The sequence below is a fragment of the Amblyomma maculatum genome, chromosome 8 (assembly GCF_055883805.1).
Source record: "Amblyomma maculatum isolate TAMU_Amacu chromosome 8, ASM5588380v1, whole genome shotgun sequence".
NCBI classification, from domain to species: domain Eukaryota; kingdom Metazoa; phylum Arthropoda; class Arachnida; order Ixodida; family Ixodidae; genus Amblyomma; species Amblyomma maculatum.
This window is the reverse complement of record NC_139351.1, coordinates 110,826,574-110,851,324: the sequence shown is the minus strand read 5'-3', so window position 1 is coordinate 110,851,324 and position 24,751 is coordinate 110,826,574. Positions and strand designations below refer to the sequence as shown.

Here is a 24,751-nt window from a genome sequence, read left to right as displayed (position 1 = left end):
GGGTGGCATTTTGAACGTTGCGTGAATGCTGTCAGGACACTGGTTGTGCGACAAGATCAAGTCCGTGGTGTCACATATCGCGCAGTGTAAATCATCTTAGTAACCTTTCCTAAACCAAACCGCAGATTGTCACTGACTCATGTGGCAGCAGCAACCAAAGTAAATGCAATGGTTACAAAAGCATAAGGTGAGCTACTTAGTGCCCATCATCCATGTTACCACTAATATAACCATCATTCCCCTTTTTTTTTTCCCCATTTTTTGTTTATTTATTAGTGCCTAAAAAGGCTCCATTTAACAGATATTGCATAACAGGGTGGTTTTAGTCACATAAAAAAAGAGGTTTATATTGTTGCGAAGAAGAAGGTCGACAGTGGCGCGTGAGGAGCCCTCGCGCCAGGCCAGACATTAAATTATCGTTCATCCTGTCACCATGTTGTGCCGTCTCTTTGCTTGCCACCACGGAATATTTTGGTTGGAGGTGCGGCGTATGTCATCCCCATCCTTGCTTTGGAGCATCGATGCCTTCTGTAAGCCGGAACCATCGACCGAGGGCCCTGGGACAGCGCCGAGCAGCTTCGCCCCAGCCCTTCCTGCCCAGACCCGACCAACTATCACCGCCCAGCCCCCAGCCTGGATCTGAAAACAAGGAGAGCAGACAGACCAATCAGACCCGATATGAAGGACCCGAAAGACCCGAAGGACCCAAAGGAACTGGACATGTACACGCAACCCCCGCCCAGCCGCTCGTCGCGACCTCGAGCCATTGGTTCCATGGACTCTGGTGGCGGATGGTTGAACAACTCCAGGGGAGGCGGATCACCTAAGTATCATCGTGTTCATCGTCATCGTGGTGGCAAGCGCATCATTCTCTTCTATCTTTTCTTGAACATCTTCACCGTCACAACGATCGGGATGTCACAACGAAACGATCGTGACGATCGCTCAGTGGCCTCGGGAAGTGTTGCGAAGAAGAAGATCGGCAGTGGCGCGAGAGGAGCCCTCGTGCTAGGCCAGACATTAAATCATCGTTCATCCTGTCGCCATGTTGTGCCGTCTCTTTGATTGTCACCACATAACAATATGTATGATTCGAAGGATGATGAGTCGCCATGAAGTACGACGGTGTTGGGCAAGTCATTGAGTCTTTTGCGGTGTGAACAAAAAAAGTGATGACAAATGTGCAGAAATCTGGGCAGGGGGAGGATAGGCATTCTTATCGTGGCTTGTGCGACTGAAGGTGCGATAGGCAGGGCTGACAGTAAACTTGAGCAGGGGTGATAATGGTACTAAATCTTGTGAATAAGACACAGCCTTGCAATGTTACGACGGATTGCTAAGTTTATATGATTAGCATTACGTTTTAGTTTAGTGACACTTTACATGATAAGAGTAGGCCAAGTAGATGAATCTTGTCGCACGATTTTATATTGCTTCGAGAATGTTAGTAAGGTTACTTTGGTGAGGGTCTCAAGCAGCACTCGCATATTCAAGTTTCGAACGTATAAATGTTAATTAAGTTAGCAATATTTCACTGATGGGGGTTCTAGGTGCAGGGTTTGCTGGAAATAGCCGAGCGCACAATTTGCATTGTTAGTAATCTGCATAAGATGATGTGACCAGTTAACATCACCAGTTAGATGAATGCCTAAATATTTATATTTTGATACAGAAGTGATTTCAGAGTTCAAGGTAAATTATTTTGAAAATGGCAAAGAGTGATGTTGGTGAAAAAATAGTAGAGACATTTTTGTCGTGTTTAAGGACATTAGCCATTTTTTACATCAGGTATGGAATATGTGTAAAAAATAAAGTCTGTAATTGTAGATACATTTCTTGGTCCAATTTCTTGCTTCAATCTATCAAAAAGCTGGAACAGCTCATGAGCTGTGCTTAAATTTCGCATTAGGAAGTAATGTAATTGTCGGCAAATTTTTTGTATGCAGTTTCTGCCTTTTATTAAAACAAAAACAAGATATAACAGTGCTTCTGTGAGGAATTTCAATTCACAGTAGATGCAAAGCTGCTTGTAACACTGACACATGTATTTGGGGACTGATTCCTCTGCTTTATTCCTCTGGTTTAGTTGAGCCCAGATCTTACATGTCGATCATTCTTTTCAGTCTGTTTCATACAATGAAACCAAGGCAAGAGCCTCACATGAGTTCATAATGAGCTCGAATCAAGCATGAATTGAACACAATGAATGCAGGCAGGACTCCAGCGGCTGTACAACCGGTACCATACGTTGCGACAGCAACCGAATGCACTGACGGGGGGCGTCCTGGGCCAACAGCTTCCACCTCACGTGGTGCTTGTGCGGCGAGTTGTGCTGACTCCCACCCGAATCCTGCCGATGCCGCCGCAGCCAATCAGCACGAGCCGCATCCTCGTCCACTTCGAGCCTGAGTACGCACTGCGTGTGCTGCTGCGAGATGAGGATGGCAGCAAGATGTCCTTCTCGTTGGGCATCCAGCGCCGAGATTTTCTCTACTTCCATGTCCAGCCAAAGCTCCTTGAAGGAATCACAATTGCTGGTCGCAGGTGAGTTGCAGCTGTGTTTCTGAGCTACTCCCCTGCGCACTCAGTGAATAGCTGTTCTGAAACTATACATCCTGAAGCTGAACGCTGGCTCTGGGATGCATCGTAGCGGTCGGCTCCAGACTGGTTATGGCCCCTTAAGGTTCTCGAATTCGCGCTGACCTTGTGCATCATGTGTATGTGTTTTGCATTTTGCTGCCTTCGTAATGTCGCTGCCATGGCCCGGGTTTGATTTTGCAACCCTGAGCTTAACAGCAAAGTGCCATAGCTGTCGAACCACAGTGGCATGGATAAAATGTTGGTAAAGTTAGCATGCCTGGAGGACGGTTGATAGACAACTCCGATTGGTTATTTTCGCTAGGCTGACCTTGCTTATCTAGTGGTTTTTGTTTAGTGACTGGTTCCTGAAATGCTTCCTGTTCTCTAACACTTAATGAATGGCTTTGCCATTGCTGTATGTAAGTGTGATGTAGTTTGCATGAACTGCGCAAGGTTATTTTTTTATTTGGTTTGGTTTTCATGTCTGAACACTAGAGAAAAATGCGAGGAAAGGTAGTGATCAGTCTAGCCACTTTGGCAAACCAAGCACTTCCGATCGTGGTTGCCATTCAGTGTCTGCCTGAGAGCAACCACTGGCAGGCCCAGCGGCAGTGAGGTGTGCAGCAGCCTACTGCGACTTGTTACTGGATTCACAGTTCTTCTACTCATAATTGTGCTGTTTTATAGGTCGCTTGTGTATATTACAATGGCCCTTTAATATCCCTAAATTTAGGTCCTTCAGTTTCTTGGAAAATTAGGCACACCTAACCTAGATCGCGGAGGTATATCTATGCACAGTGAAAAGCTCAAAATCAAGTCTGCAGAGGTGTGGATTTCTTGAATACACATTCTCTGTCAGGTTAATTCGACAGATCCCGTCGTTGACTATGTGCGAGCCTTTCTTCTCATTTTCTTTTGCTGTCGCGTGGCAGCAGCTGGTGCATCAAGCGGCAATTTTTGCAAAACGATTCTTTCTGAGCCAGTGGTGCAGTTTATTGCAAAGAATCTTCACGCTATGCTGGTGCATGTTGTTTTATGAAATGTGCAAGCTCCAGCCTACCTGACTTGAACTATCCGCAGTTAGGAAAGTGCATATTGTTTGCAAAGATTGATGTTACTATAATTGGCTAACCAACCCAGATACACCACTTGAAAAGCTACAAGCACGCTAAGAACATCACTCACCAGGTCATGTGCATGTAGCAGCAGCACTGCTGGAAGTTTCATGTGAACTGGAAAATAATGGCCAGCAAATGTCTGGTTATGAGCATTCTTGACGTAACAGAAAAATTGTTTCAGCATTGAGAGAGACAAAATCATAGAAGCAAACACAAGACAACTTCGGTATGCTTCTCAGAAAACTGTTTGTGATGAAGTCAAAGTGTAGCGGCCTTGTCAGTGTGATATACCTATTCAATTGAAGTCTTGCGTGCATCCTGTAAGTCAGGGTATGGTCTATTCTTGGGAAACCGGGGTTTTTTTCTCTCGTTGATTATTGGTTTGTTGAAGCCTTAAAATTAAAATTCTTTTTGAATTTCGGATCATGTGTTCTGTGAAGGCCTTGGTGGCAGTGAACTGCGTTTGTAATTTGACTGGGGCCACTTTATTCAATTCCAAATAAAGTGTGATTTTGATAATGGCTGATTGTGTTACCTGCTAGGAAGAGCCAGTAGCAACATAAAAGCACCATGATCTCATGTGTTTCATGCAAGGAGCGTTTTTCAGGTGCGCTTTGGGTGCATACTTCAATGGGTTTGCTTTGGGGCCTCTTAGGTATGTTGGTCTGCTCAATAACTCACATCTGGGTTCTGTGTTTCAATGAAACTGATAGAACCTAAGTCGATTTGATTTGAAACCCATGTCATTCTGAGCCTCGGTGAGTCAAGTTACTTTTAAAAGTCCACATTTGTGTGAGGCCACTTGGCGTAAGTGTGTGTGAAGCAGGCAGGGTCTTAGTCTCATCGACTCGGCGAGACCTAGTCCACGTGACCTTCTTCATGTGCACGTTGCAGTGACCCAGCTTGAGTGCAGGTACATCTTAGTCAACATGAATTGACTGAACCCTTGCCTGTACTACTCTCGCTGGTGACTGCATCTCTGCGCAGATTACCACAGCTGCTACAACTTTGTGCAGGTACATGTTCTTGGCAACGTCAACGAGTCAGTTACGCAGCCACGGTGCATGGTTCTACTCTGAGGATTCCAAAGGTCGCACTGCTGACGATGTGCGGCAGGCATTGGGCGACCTTTCAAACCTGCGCTTGCCGTCCAAATACATGGCACGGCTGGGACTCGCATTTTCCCAGTCGATAGGAAAAATCCATGTTCCACGTGAATGTACCAGTGTAGTACCAGACATCACACTCGATGGTTCGCGCAAGAAGCTGCACTACATCTTCTCGGATGGAGTTGGCCGCATCTCCCGATCATTGCTTGCCAAGGTGAGCTTGAACATATTTTTTGCTTGTGCAGGATGAGTGAGACACTGTTGGAGGGTGCTGCTAGGACCGAATCAAGCTTTTGTCACGTGGACTCTTTTACCATTCTTGAGTGCAGTGGTTGATTTGCACCATTTCTGCTTGTTTTCGCTCAACCCTGATTGACAAGTTGCCAAGTAGCACTGAAGTTGGTGGTGTGTCAGTGCTGTACCTTTGTTTAGAGTGATCTTAATAGACTCGATCAGCACTGAACATACCCCCCTGACACTGTTTTCAGCGCCCTCGGTCGACTTAGCAAATGCGGCACTACTGCAAGTTTGTGTATGCTCATTCGTTAGTTTTAGAGGCATTAGTTGCAGAAACCAGTCTCTAGTGAGTGGCACTCATGGTCAATTCAAGCATGTAGCTTTTATATCGGTACCTCAAGAATGAAAGAAAATTCAGTTGAAGGTAATTTGAATGGTATTGTTAAAGAAGTGTTATTACACAGTTAAATCCAAAATTTGCATAGTACAGTACCTGGCCGCTATGAAGGTACATTGTGGATGCATATACAAAAAACTAAATGGTGCATCATGCAAAAACTGGCACCCACATCCGGATGAGCGGATCAAATTTTAAAGCAATCTCTCCTTTACTGCTGATATTTTCTACCTCTGACCGTTATCACCTATTTAAGCACACATCTTGCTTAACACACTGGCGGGGCTTTTGGGTTGACTGATATGAATGCAGGCGCATGAAGCACTTCCACGAGAGGGTAAGCCAAGTGCTATCCAGATCCGGTACGGGGGTTGCAAGGGAATGCTGGTGGAGGACCCTACGCTGAAGGGCGACTGCATCATCTTCCGTGAAAGCATGTACAAGCACCCGAGTAATAGTGAGGACCTCTTCATCCTCAAGACCAGCAGGCCACGTGAGTCAGTTGTATTGGTTTGCACGAAGCAGTTTTTGCAGTGGCCGCGAGCGTTGGCCACTCTGCATAGCAGCACTCACAGGACATACGCTTAACACTGTCAAAAGGGGGGTGAAGCAATAGTTTAACTTCCCTCTGCACAAGAAAGCGCATCCCCACAAGATGGCTTTCATGCAATATCGCGGAGAACTGCGGCGAAGCTGTCTTTTGGTAGCATGCTTTCTTCTGGGGAAGCTTTCTTGCTGGTGCGAAAAAAGTCAGATCGCGGCGTCATGCTTGTGCCACGTACTGCCTTACACAGGCTAAAAGGTGTGTATGCGCAAATTGCAGCCGCTGATTGACATCGTGTGGGAAAACCCCGGGGCCATATTTTCAACTGAGGTGGTGTTGCAACATGCATTGTTGTGTGGCAGAGCGGGGTAAACACTGGTGCTACACACATTGCCTGCTATATATGGAAAGGTACAGTCTTTGCCAAAAGTAACCAGGCTGCGTGTTCAGCTTCTCATTAGGGTAGCAGGAAATTCGTAACATTTCTGAAGCTGTCAATATGTGCAATATAAAGGCGAGCTTCTGTCCTCACTTCTTAACAAGTTTTGATCTTCTAGGAGTTAATATTGCCTTTAGAATACAAGCGACAAGCGACACATGCAGCCTGGTTACTTTTGGCAGAGGGTACATGGTATGCCTGTTCATTGAGTGGCTAACAGCTATGCTGAAGGAGGAGAGAGATAAAAGAAACACCGGCTACTCTGTTGGGCACTCTCCAAGCATTCCGAGCTACGTAGAGAGCAGAAATCTGAAAAAAGGTTGACGCCATTGTAGGATACAGTGAGAAAGATGCAGGAGTGAATAAAAGGGAGGACGACCAATGCCGATTTTGCCTAGGATAGCACAAACTGGGTTCATGCTCATGTCTTCAGCTCACCTTATCAAAGCACAATAAATGCTTTTATATGCAATTATTCTCTTTCTGGAAGGTGGTTTTATTGATTGGTTTCATGTACCATATATCTGGATGTATACAGCATGTGTGATTCTGATTCTTTTTAGGGACACTTCTGCAACAACAAATTTTCTAGTCTCTTCAAGTTCATTTTAGAGGGGGTCAACTGTATTGGCTATACTACTGAACACACAGGTTGTCTGTCCCTTTGAAAGTTCTGTGTTAAAGTGTATAGCAAAGGTGTGCTGTATACCAAACTGCAATTTCGCTGACCATTCAACGTGTCGAATTGCACGCCATGCCCTAACGGTGCTATTTGATATCCTTTCAAGTCATGAGATGGCTCTGCTGCGTGGCTTGGGGTTCTCGCTGGCTGCATTAGCTTCTTTGAAACAGCGTGATAAGGTGAACATGGCTTCTGGAAGGTGTCCTTTGCTTTCTTGTACTCATTATCCACGCCTTGCCACAGTCATGCAGTGAAGCCAACTAAAGTCAACGTTTATTCCCTGCAGGGGCTGAAATGTCTCTTGGCTCTTAAATGTGGTGCCGTATAGTCCAGTCTTGGTGTCTCTTCTCCGCTCGACACTTTTCCTATCTTGCAGGCATTGTCAAGCTCAACCGCCCAATGATCACCATCCTGAGCCAGAAAAAGACACACGGCCACGCGCGCTGCATCGAAGACTCGGTGTTCCTCCAGCTTCAGCAGGACTGCCTGGCACCCTACATGGATAGCCTGTTTGAGGATGGCGCAGCCGCGCGCCTTCTGCACGAGGAGTGCACACTGCGGATGCCTTACAAGGAGCTGGCAAAAGCTGGGCTGGAACTGCATGCCGAGCCGTTCTTCCGCTCCCTCCTGTGGACCTTGCACCAGCGCTGCCTCCGTAGGTGAAAGCTGCACTTTTACATGCAACTGCCGTTAGTGGCCGTTAGTGTGGACTGTGTTTGAGCGACGAACCATTACAGCATGAACCCAAGTGCAGCCATACGGCTACGATATAGCTGTATAGCTGCATTTGGGTGGTTGCTGATCAGTAATTACTCCCTTATTGAAAACCAACTCTTCCTGGCAGATTGCCCAAAAACATTGGACCAACACTATTCCCACTTTGAGTTTATTAATCAATTTGCTTCCGCCCTCCGATCTGCTGGCCGTCCCGGTTAGTACATTTAGTAGTGCAATTACCTTGGACAGGTAGTGGTCCTGAGTTTGAACTTGGATTAGGAGGAACTTTTTTTTTAATCACGAAGCTTCTGAGAAAGCTGCAAAGTTTTTCTTGTAGCTGTATGACTGCGCTTTGGTGGATGCTAATGAACACTCTCTTATTACCTATCTACTCCACCCAGGGAATTCCCCTAAAATATTAGACTACAGGGTGCATGGTCGAAATATGCAGCCTTCCTTGGCACCTTTCTAAAGGTTTTCATGTTCTCTAAGGATGTTAAGAACCCTTAATTTAAAACAACTCAGATTTTTCCTTTTGAGCTCGCATGATCGGGGCACTTACTCGCGCTCTCCACACCTTGTTCTGCAGAGCAGCTCCGGGAGAAGGCAAGTATTGCTGTGCCACCCGAGTTTGGCCGCACCATGTTTGGTGTCATGGATGAGACGGGCACGCTGAGGTACGGCCAGGTGTTTATCCAGTATGCCCGGGACCTGGCAAGCTTCTCACCCGACGATGATTATGAAATCCTCAAAGGTACGCTTTACGACGTGGAATCCATCCTTTGACTTCTTTACCATTGGTTCATCTGTGCTTGAGATGCTAATTGATTTGGAGATAATTTCAATGCATCTGATTGCTGCTATTTCAGTTTCTAACCCTCAGGTCCTCATCCATCTCACAACGAAGGATTGTAGCGAAATTTTTAAGATGTTTTGTTTTTTATGTGTGTTTATTGAAAATTGTGAGAGAATCTGCATGCATTTGCAAGTTTTGCTCACTTTTGCATTTACTTTTTCCTTTGCGCTCCCAGTATATTACTTGTCGGTTTGCAGGTGATGTGATTGTGACCAAGAACCCCTGTGTCCATCTGGGTGACATCCGCAGACTTGAAGCGGTGGACGTTCCCGAGCTGCGCCACATTCGCGACTGCGTTGTGTTTCCCTCTATCGGAAAGCGTCCCCACCCCAACGAGATGGCCGGTTAGCATCTTTTCTGCTTCAGAAGTTGCTTCAATGCTGACGCATCGAGTGCGCTAACCCTAAGAATTGGTATATTGACATGGCAATGTTCAGCCATGTCGAAATACCAGCAGAAAATTTACAATTCTGCAATTCAAAATTAAAAGAACACCAGGGACAACTCTGTCAAAATTTTTATGCTAGCAGAATCTGATTGTATGGCATTTCATGCCTTCTTTTGCTTGTGCAGCAGCAATAGGTCCATTTATTGCCAAGAGATCTCAGCTGTAATTTGAAGAGGTTTTCTCCTGCCTCTATAAACTCCGCATCCTCCTATGGCGCCATAGGAGAAAAATGTTATGATGTGAATTCGGACCCCGCGATTGCTTGTCCGAGTGGTGCGCTCTTTGCTGTTGGCAAGAGCAATCACTTCGTTTGTACTAGGCATAGATTCTGTTCCCAAGCTCGACATCTAATTTCTTGCAGCGAACGCCTGCTCACAATTCGACTTCGGCCCCACATGATATACAACGTTTTTCATGGCTGAAGTGGTTTGCCTAGCAGGATATGAAGAATGTTTGAGTGCCAATAAGGTGGCAGTGCCGGCAGTGTGAAGCTACCGGTGTGGCAGCTGATACCGCCGAGCCACCGTTATGACATGAGTAGAGACTGCTACTTACGAGTGTTTTTAACAAGTGGTGAACCATGCATTGAGTCAGAAAAAGAGCGCAAGGTCTATTTTTCACAATTCCTTTCATTACTTTTGATGTTTTAGGTCTTAGTACAAACAAGCAGAGCTGTCCTTCAGTCATCATTTCCTTGAGTGTTTCGATCGATAAGTTACTCGGATTATATTATAAACGTCGCTGTGCAGAATGCATATGAAGCTAAATTTCATGTCATACTACACATTGAGATCCCAGATAGCTCTGTATGTAGCAGCAGTTACATATTTTCTGAGACAAGGACAGAACAGCAAGCATTGAGAAATTGCGATTTTCTGAAATACCTCGGTAGATTCGTATTGTTCAAAATTTAAGATATCAGTGATATCGCATAACAGCCAGCAAAAGGTTCAGTACTCTCTCTGGCCAATCATTTAGCTATGACCATAGTTTCAACACCAAGAAAGATATCACTCTGAAAAAATGGAGTTGCATAACACAAGCAAGTACAATGCACAGACAATTTCTGCACTCAGCATGCCATAATGATTCAGCAGGCTTGGACGGGGCTCTTTAAGACACTGGCTCAAATTCTGTGAGATGCTTCTCGTTTTCTTTTTTTTTTTTCCTAATATGTATACTACTTGGTATTTTACAGCTTTTAACTTATTTTCCAGCTGCCTTGTTCTTGCCCAGCAAGCTAGGCTGCTGATACAAGGCCAGTCCGCATATATGACAACTTTTCGTGGTTTCATTCAGGTTCATCCTGTACAGTAAACAGTATACCAAATGCTCTGTAAACTTCATAATAGATTTTTAAGTAGGCTGCTGAGGCGTGAACTTTATCAAAGGAAAACTTTGACTACTCCCCCCGCTGCTCCGCACATGTAAAGTTTGTCTTCCATTAACGTGACAGCGTTAAAGACCCATTCTCCAGAAAATCCGGTGTTGGCAGTGAAAAATTACATGCATGCTTGGTGATATGGCTGCACATTGATTGGCCATCAGGTTGCGTGAAGTCATGAGATCACATGACATGGCATAGTTTGCAAGAAGTGCACATTCGTATGGCTTGGCTGAAGTGGGGCCTCATGCCTATCGGATGGCATTTCACATAATATGCCAGCTAAATGTGTATGTGTAAGATAATAGATTCAGCAAGTAAGTGATTAGTCATTAAGCAGGTAGCAAAATGCATGTATGCACACAAGGATCCACCATGGGATCCTCTGATAGGAGGCATTGACGCTGCCGAATCATACCCTGATTAAGTGTCCTTTCAATTTTTGTTTCTGGAAACCAACCCATCAGCCCGTTACCAAAATGACTCGGAAGGGTTGTAATGGAAATCCTGTCCTTTTGCTTCTACCAGTCACGTGTATAAATTTCAAGAATGACAAACACGCGTGAGGCCACCTCATTTTCGCTTGTCTCTGCCATACCTACCAACTCTTCCAATTTTCCCTTATAATGCGCAAATATCGAACTATATGGACCTAGTTTCGTTTGTTCTTTCTGCAAAACTGGCCACATTTTCCTGTTTTCCCTTTTGTGACAGGATCTGACCTTGATGGCGATGAATACTCTGTCATCTGGTACCCACCACTTGTTTTCAAGAGGAATGATGAGCCGATGGACTTTTACGATGACGAGGCCATAGAGAGCGAGGCTCCTGTTAAAGTGAGTTCTGGTGTCTTATAGTGGAAAGATTATATTGATGGACAGTACAGTTAAACCTCGGTTTAACGAACTTCAGTATAACGAAATCCTCGATATAACGAAGTTAAAAGGAATACATCACATAGTGCCCATCGGAAACCATGTATGTTTTACCTCAATATAACGAAGTAAATGTTTCTGCAATTTCATTACAATGAAATCTTCAGGCAAATAAATTTTACCCGAAAGGACAAAAGTTTCGCAGAGGAGACGACGGCCGAAGGGAAAGCGTTGCCAGCGTGAGAGACTTGGGTAACTCACGCGGACAGGCCTCCCAGGGCGCGCGGTATTCGCTCCCTATAAGCAAAAGATAAGCGATAAGCCGCTAGAGTATTCACGCCCCTGCTTCCTGCTTTTTTTTCTCTCCCTCTGTCTTTTTGGTTCGTCACAAATGGAGTAGAGCGGCGGCTTCATTCCCCCCCCCCCTCCTTTCCTGCTCTGCTCACTCTTCTGCTGTGATCCAAAGAAACTCTTCCACTCTTCCCCGTGCCTGCGAAGGCTGATGCATCAGCGTGCACACCCGTCTGTAATTATCCCTTTCTCGTGCGGCTGCCGCTTCCGCAGGCCTTGTTTGTGCGCTGCTTGCCGCTTGGTTTGCTGATTCCGATTCTCCTTCGCTTTGGTATTCCACGTGCTTTGCCGCAGCAGCTGTTTGTACGCTGCTTTCTGCTATATTTGTCGATTCTCTTTTACGACTCTCCTTCGCTTTGTCACTGCCTGGGTCAGCGTCACTGCTTGGGTCCTTCGCAAGAGGACCCAGGCAGTGACACTGATGCCGAAGACGATGAAGCCCCAAGTAAACGTGAAGTGCTTGACCCAGTAGACGTGCTGCGGCGCTACGAGAGTTTAACAATACAGCAAGAAGCGATGCAATCCCTGTGGGCCTATGGACGGAGCGCAAGGCCATCTCTGATAGCTAAGCAGACGCAAAAGAAGGTCACAGATTACTTTCAGAGGAAATAAAAACGAAGTCCTTACAATTGGCAAGTGTCCTGGTAACGTTTCCGCATGCTAGGCACGGAACTTCTATACAGCAAAATTTTATTATAACGAAGTAAACTGCCGATTTTTACTACTTTATTATATCGAGGTTTAACTGTATTGGCACCAAGGAACACTTTGCAATGAAATGAAGCATATGTTGGTACTAAAAAAACAAAAAAAACAAACAAACAAAACAACATTGATGTAAATCTAATTGCGCACTGAAGTGGGTTTAGATTAAAGTAGAACTATGTTAATTTGTAGTGGATGCTTTAATGTGTTAATTTGTAATATGGCTGTGATGGTCACTTCTTCCCCCTTCAGTATAGAAGGAAAAGCCAGAAAGTTATCCTAAACGTTTGCTTTTCACCTTTGTGCAGGTTCGTGACATGGTTGACTTTGTGTGCAAGTACATCGAGCATGACGTCATTGGGCTCATCTCAAACGCGCACCTGGCATGGGCTGACTGGCTTCGCGAGGGAATCAGGTCAAACATGTGCATCAGGCTGGCGCATAAGGTGGCACGTGCTGTCGATTTTGCCAAACGTGGCCATCCCGAGAAGCTGTCTGCAAGTGAAAAGCCAGTCGCGTATCCGGATTTCATGCAGAAGCACAGCGAGAAGCATACATATCTCTCGCGGCGGGTTTTGGGCCAGTTGTACCGGCAGCTCGACGGAATGGTGCTCGACAGTGTGAGCCCTGTGGGTGACGTGCAGCCCGACCAACGACTCTTCATCGAAGGCCATGAGGAGTACATGGATTCAGCACTGCAGGCACTAAAGAGGTATCGGCTGCGGGTCCGGTCTCTGCTGGCGACGTACGGAATAGCATCAGAAGTGGAAGCACTCTCTGGTGCAGTGATGACAATGGACAACCGCATTTCAGAGAAACATGATCACACGGATGTGGCGGTGGTTGTGGAGAGCCAGGTGAGAGCTCCGCATATACAGAAGTTCAGATTTTGGGGTAGTTTTTGAACTGTCTTGAGTAGAGAGGTCAGTGTAGTGTTCAACGAAGCAGTGGCAATGTGGGAAACTACCACACTAAATGCGCAAATAGGAAAAAAGCGAGGTGCACCACATATCACTTGTAAGAGCTATGTGTCTTGTGAGTCAGTCAGTTAGTCTGTGTGGTGGTATGGGAGTGTAATGCCACACAGGAGTGTGCACAGGCTGGCAAACACACATTACAAGGTTGTTTGTGTTTATGGAGCTGTAATCAAGGTACAAGGAACACTGCGGATAACAGACAGGTTTCTCAAGTAGATGAACTGCACCACTGCTGCCGCTGGCATTATGCATCGTGTATGCGTCTAGAAGTGCTGTTTGCATTACCGCTCGGTTCTTCTCTGCACATATTCAGGCTTTACAGGACAGGTGGATTCATCTGGTCACTTCCATATGCTGTGACAGGTGCACAGAGTAGATGGCACGGGATTTCATATAGTCTTAAAAGAAGAGCTACCTATACAGTTGATCCTGGATATACTGAATCATTCACATATGTCGAACTGCCTGAATATCTCCTTGAAAATGCCATGCAGAAGTAGAGCAGTGTTCGCCTTAATTGAACTCCAGTTAATGGAATATTCAGTATATCAAATTATGCACTATGCTCAGCAGCAAGGAGCGACTGAGCATCCTTAGGCAGCTGCTGGCAGCAAAAACGCCTGATGGGGTGAACGTCAAGTACGCTTTGTGTGTTCGATTTTGATGCGCTGCTGCTGCGATATTATTTTCCCCGTGTTGGCATTAATAAAAAATCTGGATTTTTGTCTCACTAGGTTGGCAAGTATGCATTAATTTATAGTTGTCAGCCTGAGCTGTGCTAGCCAAGTGATTTGGGCACTAAAATATTGTGCCAGGGGACCTTGGTTCGATCCTGAATTAGAGTGGCGCTGTTTCTGTAGAAAGGGAATACAAGGCACCTGTGTATTATGTGGCTCAGTGCCCAGTAAAGAACCCAAAATAGCCGATATTATCCTAATTTCTCAACTGTGGCACCCTTTACACCCCAAGTGGCTTTTCAGGATAATAAACGTTACAATTAAACCAGAGTAATCGTTGGTGTCTTTAAATGGAGCGAGATGCTGCTCACTACAGTAGAGCGTACCACTTGAGCGAACGTCATTGAAACGAAGTATTTAATTGTACGAAAAGAAAGTCCCCCACCGAAGCTCCATTGATGGCTATCTAAACGCCCTTCATTTTAATGCAATTCAATGTATTTCTTGTGTCAGTTGTACGAACATTTTCTGCTGCGTCATCCTGTGTCTCTCGGGTCATACTGAGCACTTCAGCAAGCACAATCCACATTTTGTTGCATATCTTTACGTTGAGAACCACGCTTCATTACCGCGTGATGGAAAGTGGCTGTCATTTAGCTTTAAATAAACTGAATTGGCCAATTTAAATAAGCTCATAGCCAGCCAAAGCCACAGCTTTAGCCCTACTAGGCCTATTAGCTCCAAGATAGGGTTAACCAATGAGCTGCTTGGAGAAACTGAAGGCCTTCACTGGGTCCAGCAGAACGTTGTACTGGACAAAATTCACGAGACCTTGCACACAGTGGCTGACATCAAGACCACTGCAGTCCCAAGTTCTAAAGTGCTGCAAAGGGTTACTGCATTCTTCACTTGCAGATGAGCGCAGTCCTATATAAATGAGCCCAGGCATGATTTAAACACTAATTGTTTCTTGTAGCTAATAGAAACAAGCTTCCACACACTTATTTCAGTTCAGAGATCTTTCACTTTTTTTTCTGATCCCTTGAAGTTTGTTCAAGTGAAGTTTCACTGTAAAGGGTGAAAATGTAGCCTCCGCAGGTGGCTTTTGATGTTTGCAAGGATTTTAACGTAATTAGACATTGTTGATATTTGTACATTTTTGTTGTATTTGGCTAGACATGGATGCAAATAAATTAATTTACGACAACATATATGTTAGAGCTACTGCATTTGAGGACGGCTGTGCAAAGCCCTCATTTTTTCACTGTGGTTAATACCCTTGTTACACGGGCGTTTTCAACGGCAGTTCAGTTGATGGTCAGTTGAACTGAACGGCAGTTAGCAACGTTACACGGCAGCACCAACTGCATGTCAGTTCTGCTAAGGTTGGCGATCGCAGTTGAACCAATCAGCTGACAAGATGGCTGTCAGCGGACATGCTGCACAGCTCGAATCGGCAGCATTTCCAACCGCTATGTGATCTCAAATCACACGGAAGGTTTTTGCACAAGTCCCAGCCTGCAACTTTAGCTACTCAAACGAGTGTCAAAACACAAGTGCTCGAAGCGGCACCAAAAAAGCAACGATTAAGCAATGGAACCAGACATACCTCAAATGGATTGACTTGGCTTTGTGTTGAGTTCAATTGTCGAGTTACTGACAGTTGTCGCAAAATGTGCAGTTCGACAACATAAAACGTGCAGATATTGTATAAAGTTATAATGAAAAATAAAACACTTTTTTTAATCAACATTTCTTGGACGTGGTGGGATCACGTGATTCTGAGACACAACTGTATTTCGCTATATATTCCATGTAACTGCAGGTGACCGTCATTCTTCTCAACATCAGTTGAAAAGCTGAACTGTCATTTAACTGAACTGCAGCTGAAACTAACCGTGTAACACGGATATAAGGCTTCTAGTTTCCTGCGATTCCATTGAAAATTGTTGATTTTAAAATTTCTTTTACAAAGTTTTATGTTAGTAGCCACGTCTTCTTCTTGTGCTATTATTGCTATGGATATTCTTGTGAAAAAAATTAATATTTTACCTCATTTGCTCGGCTGCAAAGTTCGAGAACTCAGAAGTATTTGGTAAGCAATATTATTATGAACTCCCAAATTGTTCAGGCGAAGTATGTGGCAATGGGCCTTTCAAAAACGCACCATGCAATAAATTATGAAAGCAGTAGGTATGTTGGTATTATCAAAGAGTCAACACTTCAGATGTACACATTAAAGTTGAAATTTTTTTGCCTTTGGATATTAGGGGCCTTAGCTGTGGTTGCTCTCGGTGTATATAACATGAAATAATGGGTGAGGTTCTGTTATTCCTTCAAAATGTCAAAAGCTACCAGTGCCAGCCTGATCCCGGGAAGGAGGTGGTTTGCAATAAGCAGTATTCTCTCCCTGTTGCCACAGAGAGAGAATGTGGACAAAGCATATGAATGTGAATGCAGGTTGGAAACATAATGCACACAGTCAAGATTGCTCACAAAGACTGTTAAATCTCTTCATGTTCCCATAGGTCAAGCACATCATGGCATGCACACGTGCAGACTTCTATGGGGACTCTGACGGTGACTACCTGGAAGCCAAAAAGCGGGCGTCTGCCTGGTACCACTGTGCCTACCAGCAGGGTGCCCAGGCCGAGGGCTTTGTCTGGTGTGTGGCCGATGTGCTGCTGAATATTCTGAGAGATGCGGCACCTCTCAATGGGCCCACAAGAGGAAGTATGCGGGAGCGCGTGACTGTGGCCCTCCTCCCCAGGGGAGACCAGGCTGACATCCCCTTTGAGAAGGCCCTCTTCAACAATGCCTATAAGCTACTCATTCGGTGGCTGAAGGGCAACAAGGGCTGTCTCTGGGGTGACGACGATGATAATAAGCAGGAGGCGGCTGAATACCTCAGGCTCACAAAGGCCGTGCTGGAAGTGACCCTGCGCCAACTTGACAAGAAGTTTGGGCTGGCGCGAGTCCAGAGGCAGCCCACTCTGCTGCTGGTGCACTGCCTGCGTAACTTTGTGCTGAGGAGGCAACGAAGCGGCAGCAGCAAGCGCGACAGCATCCTGGCTGACCTGGCAGAACGGACACTGCACCGGCTGCTCTACCCAAGTAAAGAGGCGAGGAATGGCGACCTTCCACTGGAAGCAGTCACGCCTGTGGGGCCGACGCGTACGCAGACCCTGCTGCTGCCTCTGTGGACGGGTGATGATGACTTCTTCCTGAAGGTGATGCGGCAAGAGCACCGGTTTCGATCCCTTTTGCGGTACTGGATGCAGCTGGAAAAGGTCGAGTTTGCGCCCTACAAGAACGCACAGGGAGACTGGTTCCTGCAGTTCTTGGCCACCGGGAGTCCGTGGGCCTTGGACAGGCTGAAACGGACCATAATCCACGAGCGGTTCCAGGACGAGATGAAAAAGATTCTTGGTGATGACTCTGACATTGATGGGTAAGCTGGCATAGAACTGGTCATTTGCTGCTTTGGGCTGGTCTGCTGAATGTCGAGTTTCATTTTCAAACAGAGTATTATAAAGACTTATCTCTGGAAACATCTGGCTACCTAGCTGCGAGATAATTGGGATACATGCAGAGCAATTCTTGCACAGCGAGTTCTCGTTAACTTTGTTGTGAGGATAAATGGAGCTTTGTAGCTGTTTCAGCTGTCCAGATTTTTGTCCTAAAAAACTTGTAAGTTGTGACAAGCACATGGTAGCTACTGCATTATATTGAGCATTACAAAAAGAATGTTCAACTGGGCTGATATTTAAGTGGTACGAGGTTGAGTTAACAAGTTTACTGTGACAGGTACGAAGTGATATGTTAAATAAATTACATGCTGTCAAAGCGATTACGATTTGTCCGACAGGTTAGACAACTGGATTAGGTGCATATTATAGCAAACCTATATTGGCTTAAATAGGTAGACTGCCCTGCCACGGTTATAGAGCGCTAGACTGCTGAGCTCAAGTATGCAGGTTTGATCCAGGCCATAGCAGCTGGTGCGTTTCAACAAAGGCAGAATGCAATGTGCCCACATGCTGTGCATTGTCAGTGCATGTTACAGAACAAAGGCAGTTTAAGATAATCCAGCGCCCTTCAACATATGGTGTCCCTCATACCCCATACCGCTTTGTGACATCATACCTGATATAGTCACATCTTGATATAACGAATTGTGGGGTACTGCCGAAAATCTTTGTTTTTTTAAATATTGTAGTGAAAAACTTAGAATTATAAGCCAGTGGTCAGACCAAGGTATGAAAATGACCTACCTTGGTAATAGACACGTGCCTAGGCAAGCAAAATCTCAAATGAAAATATCACTAACTTACAAAGCTGCTTTATTTGAAGAAATCGTGTTTTTTTTTCTGCTGCATGCAGCGCGCAAAACCGATTAAAATTTTCTACACCTTACACTTAGCGCATTATTTCATCATTTACGTCATTGCACCGTGCGATGAAAGTACAGGCTTCGTTCATGTACAGCTCGATACGACCTTATCTTCAGTGTACACTGAAGTTTGACAATCTTGGCTTGGTCTTTCAAATTACCACGATGGCCGATGGGGCAATGCGAAGCTGAGGGCAGAGGCGGATTTTATTTTTCTCTACGTTGATTTCTTGGTATCTTGGCTACCTTTTTCTGTAGCGAAAACTGCTTTAGCTTCTTGGCGCCATCGCTGGTTGCATTAATCATAGGATCTCGCATGAACTTCACATAAGATAACCCGCAACAAAAATTCCTGCATACAGCACACGCGAATGGCAAGAACAACCGATCGGCGAACGACACACAACACAGAGAGAAAAGCAACATCGAGGAAAAACAGAAAAAAGGCAGGTGGCTAGACCTGCTGGCTACTGCTTATTAAAGCAGAGCTTTGTGGTAGTGCTAGGTGTTGGCCCTAGATGTGGTGATAATGATAGCTATAGCCCACGGCATACTCCCAGAAATGGCCTTTTCTGTACTGATGTAATTCTGTACTGTACTGTAATTCGCAATACTGATGTTCCTTGATAATAGGCGAAAAAATTAATTCCGTACGTTATTCTGAAATATGCACTATATTGAAATTTGTAGTTCTGAAATATTTTTACATTGAAAACATTGAAGGTTTCGTGCACCCCTTTTGTTGAAAGAGCCGCTCAACAGATCCTTCGTAAGACTGATATGAGCGGAGTGGAATGCCGATTATGTGTCCCCTACTGTGCGACAATCCTCATATTACATGGCATGGCTCAGTTGAACTGCGTTGAGATAATGCATTAAATAGGTGTGTGTGAATGTTGGCAGGGGACGGAAGAAAGTTAGATAGGCGGATGAGGTTAATAAGTTCGCAGGGGTCAAGTGGATGCCGCTAGCACAGGACCGTTTTAATTGGAGGAGTATGGGTGAGGCCTTCGCCCTGCAGTGGGTGTAGTCGGACTGATGATGAAGTGTGAATGTTGATGTTGAATCAGTGTTCGCCTATCATATTGGCTGAACAAATCAGTCTGGAAAGACGTTTTGTTGGGCTAGTTGGTGACAGTTCATCGTAAGTCTAGGGCATGAAAACACACACAGACACAAGAAAGGTAACTGGACGGAGTGCTCCGTCCTGTTACCTTTCTTGTGTCCATGTGTTTTTTCACGCCTTGGACTTGCGATGAAAAATCAAATAGTACATGTTCAGTAATAATCAGAACATATTGATTGCAACTTTAAGTGTTCAAATAGTTTTCGAATAACACTTAGCATGCCATAGCTTTCTTCGATGGCCGTTTTCGAAACAGGTTCCGCTTCGGCATTGCACAGGCGTGCTGCTGCCATTGGTGTGTGCGTTGTCGAGACACGGTTCGTTTATTTATTTGACAGCATTTGTGGTGCTCAAACCCTTATGGTCTTCAATGCCAAGAATTGTAGCAGGGTTCAGGCAGGCTTAGCAGGCTCTTCCTTCATGCCTTGTATTGGGGGACAGGGGCTCAAAAATTGTCATCTCTGTCATCAACCGAGGTGCAGTGTTTGTTCACCATCATTATCAATAGCAAAAGACAATTTTTCTAGGGCTACGGTCAGAGATTTCATGCACCGACTTGTTCTATATGCTTCGTAGTGGAAATTGCTGCTGTATCTTGATCAGCCGTGTCAATTACAGTCCTGGCAATTGTATGAATATTCAGGCAAGGAGTGAATAATTACACGAATATTTTATTTGTATTCAACACGGTATTTCATTTGGCTTATAGTTAAACCTATTTATATTCAATATGATGCAAGATTGCTTGTATTTGATTCATATTCACTTCTGAATTAAATGTCTTGATTTTGCTAGGGAAAATTGTGCATGCCCCACTTCAGACTGTGGCTGGTGGGAACCGTTAGGTATGGAAGAGTCTGCCAGAGCACTTTATTGGCACATGCCGCGTTACCTCAAAGTGTTCCAAATCTGAATCAAGGCAGACGTGTGTAATGACATAATCCGGCACATGACAGCCTGTAATGATGGTTTTGCTGACGATTTGAACTCCATGCGTAAAACCTATGGTTGCCAGTGTGAGATGGCTCTCTCTTGGCCTGCATTTCCTGTGTCCTTACAAAGCTGTTAGGGGAATTGCGCCTCCCACCAACCAGACAGAGTACAACTGCTTTTGCTGTGTGCACTTATAGCGTGCAGCTTCTCTGGATAGGTTTGTACAAGTCTTTCAACCAAAAATGCTTTTGGATATTGCATCTGAGATTAGATAGTACAGGACTGTACTAAACGATCAGCATTTTTTGCCATGTAATGCGTAAACAAACTCACTCAAAGGGTTTTTTATATAACTCATGTTGACCTGTTATATTTAGAGACTAGAAAACAAGGCTTCCAGTTCACCCTGGCAGTTCTGTGTAGTCCTGATTTCAGTGGTGCTTCTTTTTTCTTTTCTTCAATTTCTTAGATGGCACTGTACAAATTTGTGTAGTCTTAATAGCGTATGTATGGCACGAGCTCATCCATTTGCGTGTAGAGGCAAGGAATCTACATTCTTTGTTTTTTCTTGTGATGCAGCGAGAAAGCTCCCGGCAGTATGGAGTGGAAACAGCCAGCTCCAGCAGCTGACGGCAAGGCTGAATTGTTCTAAACCAATGTTTCACATAACTGAGCATTGCTAGCTGGAATGTTGGGTCATCTCATTGTGCTTTAGTGAGCACGTGTGGTCGCTCGCTGATGCAAAGAGTGTGAATGGGAAAACACCCCTTGCAGCGTTTGTCTTTTTCATCTTTGAAATTAGTTGTTGATGACACAAGAGTTTTTATGACTGTTGAGTGCTGATGTGAAAATATTTTCTTTAGCCTGTTTTTTGGTATATGCTTGACTTATCACTGCCACGGCAAGTCTCCTCTCACTCGTTCCTTGTGGACATAGGCACACTAGTTCCTGGGAGGGAGTACAACTATCATAGATATATATATTGCCATGTTTCAGCGCTCTACGAAATATTATGTGTATAGAGTACTAAAAGATGCTTGGTAGTAGTGCTTTGAGACTACTTCAGGTGCTCCTTTCATGTCAAGAAGTTGTTTCTATGCGTCTCAGTCAAATTGTTTGCAAGTAGAGAAATGCCTGCTTGATATGTTTAAAGTTGTGTAGTGAGACACAGCTAACATTTTGCCAGTTTTCCTGCTGGTGGTACTTGGGAGTGAGGTGGTCACCTGACAACAGTAAATTCCAGTACGAAAGGGCATCATTTTCAGTTTTTGTTTGTCAGAAAATTGATCAGATGCGGTTCTTGCAAGTCTCGGGATTAGCTGGTATCAGTTCCTTGCATTTCCCCGTTTGTTTTGGATTGATGTTCTTTAAATGAAAAGTGAGACCAGTTGTAGTAGTCTGAGGGTGCATGCCATGAGGGTGCACCCAAGCTTTACTCTCGGGCATGCTTACTCAGTGTATGGCTTGTGTGGCTGCCTTTTTAAGTGCAAACTGCTTCATTATGCATTTAGTGTTTATGTGTATATTGGGCTAGTCACTGTGTTGCCGTTAGTTAATATTGCAGCTGATGCATGCTATAGTGTGGCAGATGCTCACGAGTGGCCTTGGGTGTTAGTTGGACAGGTTGTCAGGTTGGACCCGTTTAGTGTGATATGCAAGTTTGCCATGCTGGAAATCCCTTGCATCTTGCCAAGCTGGAATGTGTCTATTTCACTACTGCATTACATGGTTGCTTCACTTCGTGGCATGCCACTATGTTTCCGTGTATTTTTACTTTTGCATAGCTGTGCTGTATGACACTTGCCGACGCAATTAGTTGCCAAGAGGTGCCGCATGTTGGTTGCAATTACTTTTGCACTGAGCCTAGTGTATTTTTTAAGGTAGGTGAGCACAGCGTCTTAGTGCTGACTCTACCATTTTGTTGATGGTTTTTTTTACTAGTACTAAATGCGGCAGGTTCATGTGACTTTGAAACAGCCTTCATGCATCTGTCCTATAGAGGACTGGTGCATGAAGATTGTTTTAAAGTTTGCGACACTGTGTTTTCAATCTCGTCATGCATTAGAGGGAATGAGCGAAATGTGCTAATGCAACCTTGTGGTCTGAAGCAATTCTTCTGCAGTGTTGAAGGCATACAGCAATTCTTTTCATCCATGAGTAATTTGCAAAATGTGCCAAACTTTGCTTACATTACTACTTTTTGTTCATTGCACCTGGTAGATGCATATTGTCAGATGCCATGATTTCTTTTGTGTAAAAGTACAGTTTAGTTTTAGGGCTTTGTAGCATGGACAGTTTAACACTCTCCCTTATGATGTTCTGAGGTTGGGCGTAGAAACATGTCTGTGCCAAGTCCATCTTGCTCATTTTTCAATGTTTTTATATTTCCTGAAAGGTGGTTTTTGTTTGCATGGAAGGCAGTTGACTTCCTGTTGCTACATCACGCTAGCCTCGGGGTACAAAGAAGGCGTATCTACTTATAACCTGGGCATTTGTCACGATAACCCTTGAAATATCTTCGTTCTGTATAAGGCATATCACAGCTTATCAAAGTCGAAAATAAGTGTGCTGTGTAAATTTCATGAAAAATTAAAGTTTTGTACTTTTCCACAAGTGTTTGATGATGTACCATTTGTGCTAGCTTGGTAATAATGAGAGGTGGACCCTAAAAAGCGCACTTGTGTTGTTATGCACCACAGTGTGTTAGGAGAGCTGAGCACGTTGGCACTGCAAGTTTGCATGCCCTGTCAGCTTCCACCCTCATCTGGCGACAAAATTTTCGTGTGGCTGACAGAGGCTCAGGGAGGGCAGATGTGGTGGAAAATAGTATAGTTTACTCAGTCTCTCCACTATACAACCTAAGAGGTTCTGGAAGGTAAAGTAATGGAGAGTACATCAGGAATTTCGAACTTGCTGATGACATTACCTTGCTAAGTAATTGATGGGACTAACTGCAAAGATTCATTGAAGACCTAGATGAGCAAATCAGAACGGAAGGCCTAGAAATGAATGTGCAAGAAAACCAGATTACAACTGTTGACCGATTTTGCTAGAAGTTTCACCAGCACGGCAAAATGCCTTCTTCGACGACAGAATTGGCATGTATGTGCAGTCTGCTTGGTGATATCGGTCTATTGACACAGCATTGGAAGTCATCACGGATCTACTTAAAATGCAGTTAGCTCTGACTGGGACTATTGAGTGAAAAAAATTGACTGATGTTTAGCCCAGCTTCAACTGATTAAGACATGCAAAGCACTGTTTGCCAAATTGTGGCAGTCTTTTGATGCCAAACCACGACAAAGTGGTAACAGTTTTTTATCTGTTGAAAGCGGAGTATGTCTCACTTCCCGGTGGACATCTGCACTACAATTAGCTTTTAATAGCATACAAACTTTAGGTATACACATGTCATAGGTTCAAATAGTACATGACTGCAAGTTGACTAGTACAAGGACGCTAAATGTGAAGTGAAACGGTATGACACCACCCTGGACGCTGCACAAAGAACAATGCTGAGGATGTAGGCAGTGCATATATATATACTGCTGCTCAGCGCAGGGCGGGAGTGCTGTTATTCGCTCGCGGGATAACTGTCCCTAAGCATAAATCGTGCATATTCAGCATATTTACTTGCAAGGCCGACATCCTCTAAGCATAACAAGTGATCATGATACTTGTTAGGCACTAACACCAATGCTACATGACATTTTATGTGAGGCAAGAAATTGCGCATGGCTCGAAAAACTGCATGACTGCTCCGCTAGCGCCGATGGTAATAGAAAAATTACAATGCTAGTCTACGTTGCAGTAAAACAAAATTTCAAGAAGAAAGGCACCAGTATTTATTTACACATTTCACAACAGCAGTTGTGCTACAAGAGTACCATGTAGAAGTGGTGTGATGAATATTTGCCACAAGTAGGGAAAAATGTTCACAGTGACTGCTGTCACTGACAGCACTTCAGAAGCCAGCTTGATTTACAGATTGGAACTGCATCGCAGTATGCCATTGAGATCTGTAAGGAGAACAATTTTGGTATCAGCTGTTACTTTCAAAGATTCAGCGTGTCGTACAAACATCTTTTTCTTTAACTTGAGAAAACGAGGAAAGACAAATATACGTGTTGCATCTTTCTGTTTCGCTCACTCCAAAGTAATCGTCACAATAGGCAAAGCTTGTGTTTTTATTTCACGGAATTG

At 44.5% G+C, this 24,751-nt stretch overlaps 1 protein-coding gene across 1 annotated transcript in view; it reads left to right on the top strand.

The window, feature by feature from the left end:
* The window catches only part of LOC146182196 (uncharacterized), a 30,276-nt gene extending 7,114 nt beyond the window's left edge, over positions 1 to 23,162 (top strand). Inside the window, exons 4-13 of the mRNA XM_084577219.1 lie at positions 2,213 to 2,544; positions 4,715 to 5,021; positions 5,754 to 5,934; positions 7,483 to 7,761; positions 8,413 to 8,577; positions 8,877 to 9,023; positions 11,226 to 11,347; positions 12,751 to 13,299; positions 16,625 to 17,547; positions 21,128 to 23,162. Coding sequence (XP_084433345.1) covers positions 2,213 to 2,544; positions 4,715 to 5,021; positions 5,754 to 5,934; positions 7,483 to 7,761; positions 8,413 to 8,577; positions 8,877 to 9,023; positions 11,226 to 11,347; positions 12,751 to 13,299; positions 16,625 to 17,547; positions 21,128 to 21,200 — 3,078 coding nt within the window. The 3' untranslated portion in view covers positions 21,201 to 23,162. The remainder of the gene's footprint in view (positions 1 to 2,212; positions 2,545 to 4,714; positions 5,022 to 5,753; positions 5,935 to 7,482; positions 7,762 to 8,412; positions 8,578 to 8,876; positions 9,024 to 11,225; positions 11,348 to 12,750; positions 13,300 to 16,624; positions 17,548 to 21,127) is intronic.
* Positions 23,163 to 24,751: the final 1,589 nt, after the last annotated feature.